The following is a 2,374-nucleotide window of genomic DNA, read 5'->3' on the forward strand; positions in this document are numbered from 1 at the left end:
CAGTCCGACACTGATACTTAAAACCGTGGCCCCATCGGCTTCGAGAATTTTTTTTCACAAACCTTAAAATTTGACCTGAAAGTTTGGTCGCAATTGGTGGGACGGCGGCGAGGGATTTTGGTTTCAATATCGCAGACGATTTGACTCGTGAGAGAATGGGCTAATTATCACAGAACACTTGAAAATAAAAAATAAACATCAGGAGCCCATGTTCCAGAAAAGTATAGAAAATATGCTGTTGGATTTGCTGTTTGAGTTCTACCAAAAAAACAAAAAACAGATTCGCTGTTTGCGGTGGGAAGTTTCACATCCACATTCCATATATGTACATGAATTCTTCTCGAATATTATTAGTAGTAGTGAAGCTTCTCGAATTAATGGTAAAGGGTATTTGTGTCACAAAATCTATCAAATCTCTAATTATGAACAGTAACATGCTTCAAGGTATCGGTTATCGGTATCAATATGGCTGATAAATATCAGTATTGCAAGTAGGTGATATGATAACGAAGTATTGAGGGTAAAACAGTCAAAATAAATGAAGGCAAAATCTAGCCGATCAGTATCCATATCAGTCAGGACGATATGGATCCCATATTCCCATTACCGTAACTGGGCACGTGCGGTACGTTACCAGCATTTTCATTAAAAGGCGTCATTTTCTAGGGGTGCAATGTCGAATATTGTAGAGGAAAACTTTTCTACTTTATGTGACAATGGTGTGGAGGTGTGGGACTCACTGTACAGTCTCCTCCATTTGAGTCACCAGTACCTTTAAGTGATTTGAGTGGAACAATGCTTTGCATAAAAATAAATGGAAAAAAAGAACGATAACCAATTGTGTGGTTTCTATGCCAACATAAGATTGAGATTATCATCTAATCACTAATGAATAAAAGATTTTTTTTTTTGGAGAAAGGAAATGAATATATTAACATAAAGAGAATTTAGAGTCTGAAGTATTGGGGTGATGTAGGAATCCAGCTAAGAAGTCAGCACAAAATTTAGTCTTGCGCACATGGAAGTGGAGATCTATAGAGTGGAAGTGATCCCGCAGGTCCCAGACATCATGCACGAGGTCAAAGGTAGTCCAAGGGATGGTGACATGACCATTTAAGATCTGAATGGCTAGAAGAGAGTCAGAGTAACAGAGGATTCGCTCCATCCCAAGACAGCGAGCTTTGTGAAGCCCAACGCGAATGGCAATTAGCTCCATTCTAAGAACGTTGCGCTCTGCTGTTCCCCCAGCAATGGCAAAAAGGGGAGCACCGAGTTGATTTCGCCCGAGACAACCATAACCACCACCATGGGGGCGGATAGAACCGTCACAGTTTATAGCAACCCAGCCTGGAGGGGGAGCCAACTAAGAATAAGGGACCTCCCGGACAAGAGTCAGGGAGGCTGAGATTTTCCAACGGTTCAAAAAAGCATGAGCGAAGGGGGTGTCAGGCATAACACCTGCTGCCGAGTGGGAGAACTTCACCCTGGTATCCTCAATGATACGAAGCACAATAACAGAGTAATGATGGGCTTCATTTTTTAAGGCACGACTATATATTGCGCTCAGCCCATATGCGGTAGATGACCGCAGAGAAGCTGAACTGTTTGATGCGCGCCATGAAGGAGGAGCCAGTGAAATGAGAACTAACCCATCCAAGTTCTCCTTGCCAGGTGGGAAGGGGGTCTCACCTATAATCGCATAGCAGTAACACATGTTGCCAAATGGAATGAGAGAAGTGCAACCAAAAAAAAGATGATCAAAGGTTTCATCAATCGAGTTACAAAAGTAACAGCTCCGCTCAGGGGAGATACCCCAATCTGCCACTTTGGTCCGAAGAGTGAGAGCCTCTATGGCTGCCAGCCAGGTGACAAACGAGAACCTCGGGTGAGAAGAGGTAGCCCAGGCCAGATGATGCCAAGTGATTGTGGGTTGAGGAATGCGGGTGGCATTCCAAGCCGATTTGACAGAAAAGCGACCAGAAGGAGAGGCTGTCCAAACTGTTGTATCAGAGGGTAGCCGGGTGTAGAGGCGGGAAGCTATAATCTCAGGCCAGCGAGCTGTAAGAATAGGATCAGGCGTAGGGGAATCCAAGGTGGAGAACAAGGAAGAAACCGTGTTGAAGGAGGCGTGACCAAGAGCGGGAACAATGAGCATACCTGGAGAAGAAAGGAGGCCACCAGGCAGCCAAGGGTCGTACCAAAGCAGAGTGTGAGCACCGTCTCGAAGGAGAATAGTGGAACAACTAGTTGCCACCTGCCGTGTGGCCAGAATAGCCTTCCAGGTAGACTAGCATCTAGTGGGCATAGGGAGAGACCAGATGGAGTGTCTCCTTAGCCAACGACCTTTGATGAAGTCGACCCAACAGGAGTCATC

The 2,374-nt window shown here is 45.1% G+C and overlaps 1 protein-coding gene across 1 annotated transcript; it reads right to left on the reverse strand.

Annotated features, from left to right (window-relative positions):
* Nucleotides 1-931: 931 nt before the first annotated feature.
* On the reverse strand, nt 932-2,155 carry LOC122671123. The gene is made up of 2 exons (XM_043868219.1): nt 1,459-2,155; nt 932-1,347 (listed from the first exon to the last, which is right to left on the reverse strand). The coding sequence occupies exons 1-2, from the start codon at nt 2,153-2,155 to the stop codon at nt 932-934; spliced, it is 1,113 nt and encodes a 370-aa protein (XP_043724154.1).
* Nucleotides 2,156-2,374: the final 219 nt, after the last annotated feature.

Source organism: Telopea speciosissima, chromosome 8 (assembly GCF_018873765.1).
Source record: "Telopea speciosissima isolate NSW1024214 ecotype Mountain lineage chromosome 8, Tspe_v1, whole genome shotgun sequence".
Lineage (NCBI taxonomy): Eukaryota > Viridiplantae > Streptophyta > Magnoliopsida > Proteales > Proteaceae > Telopea > Telopea speciosissima.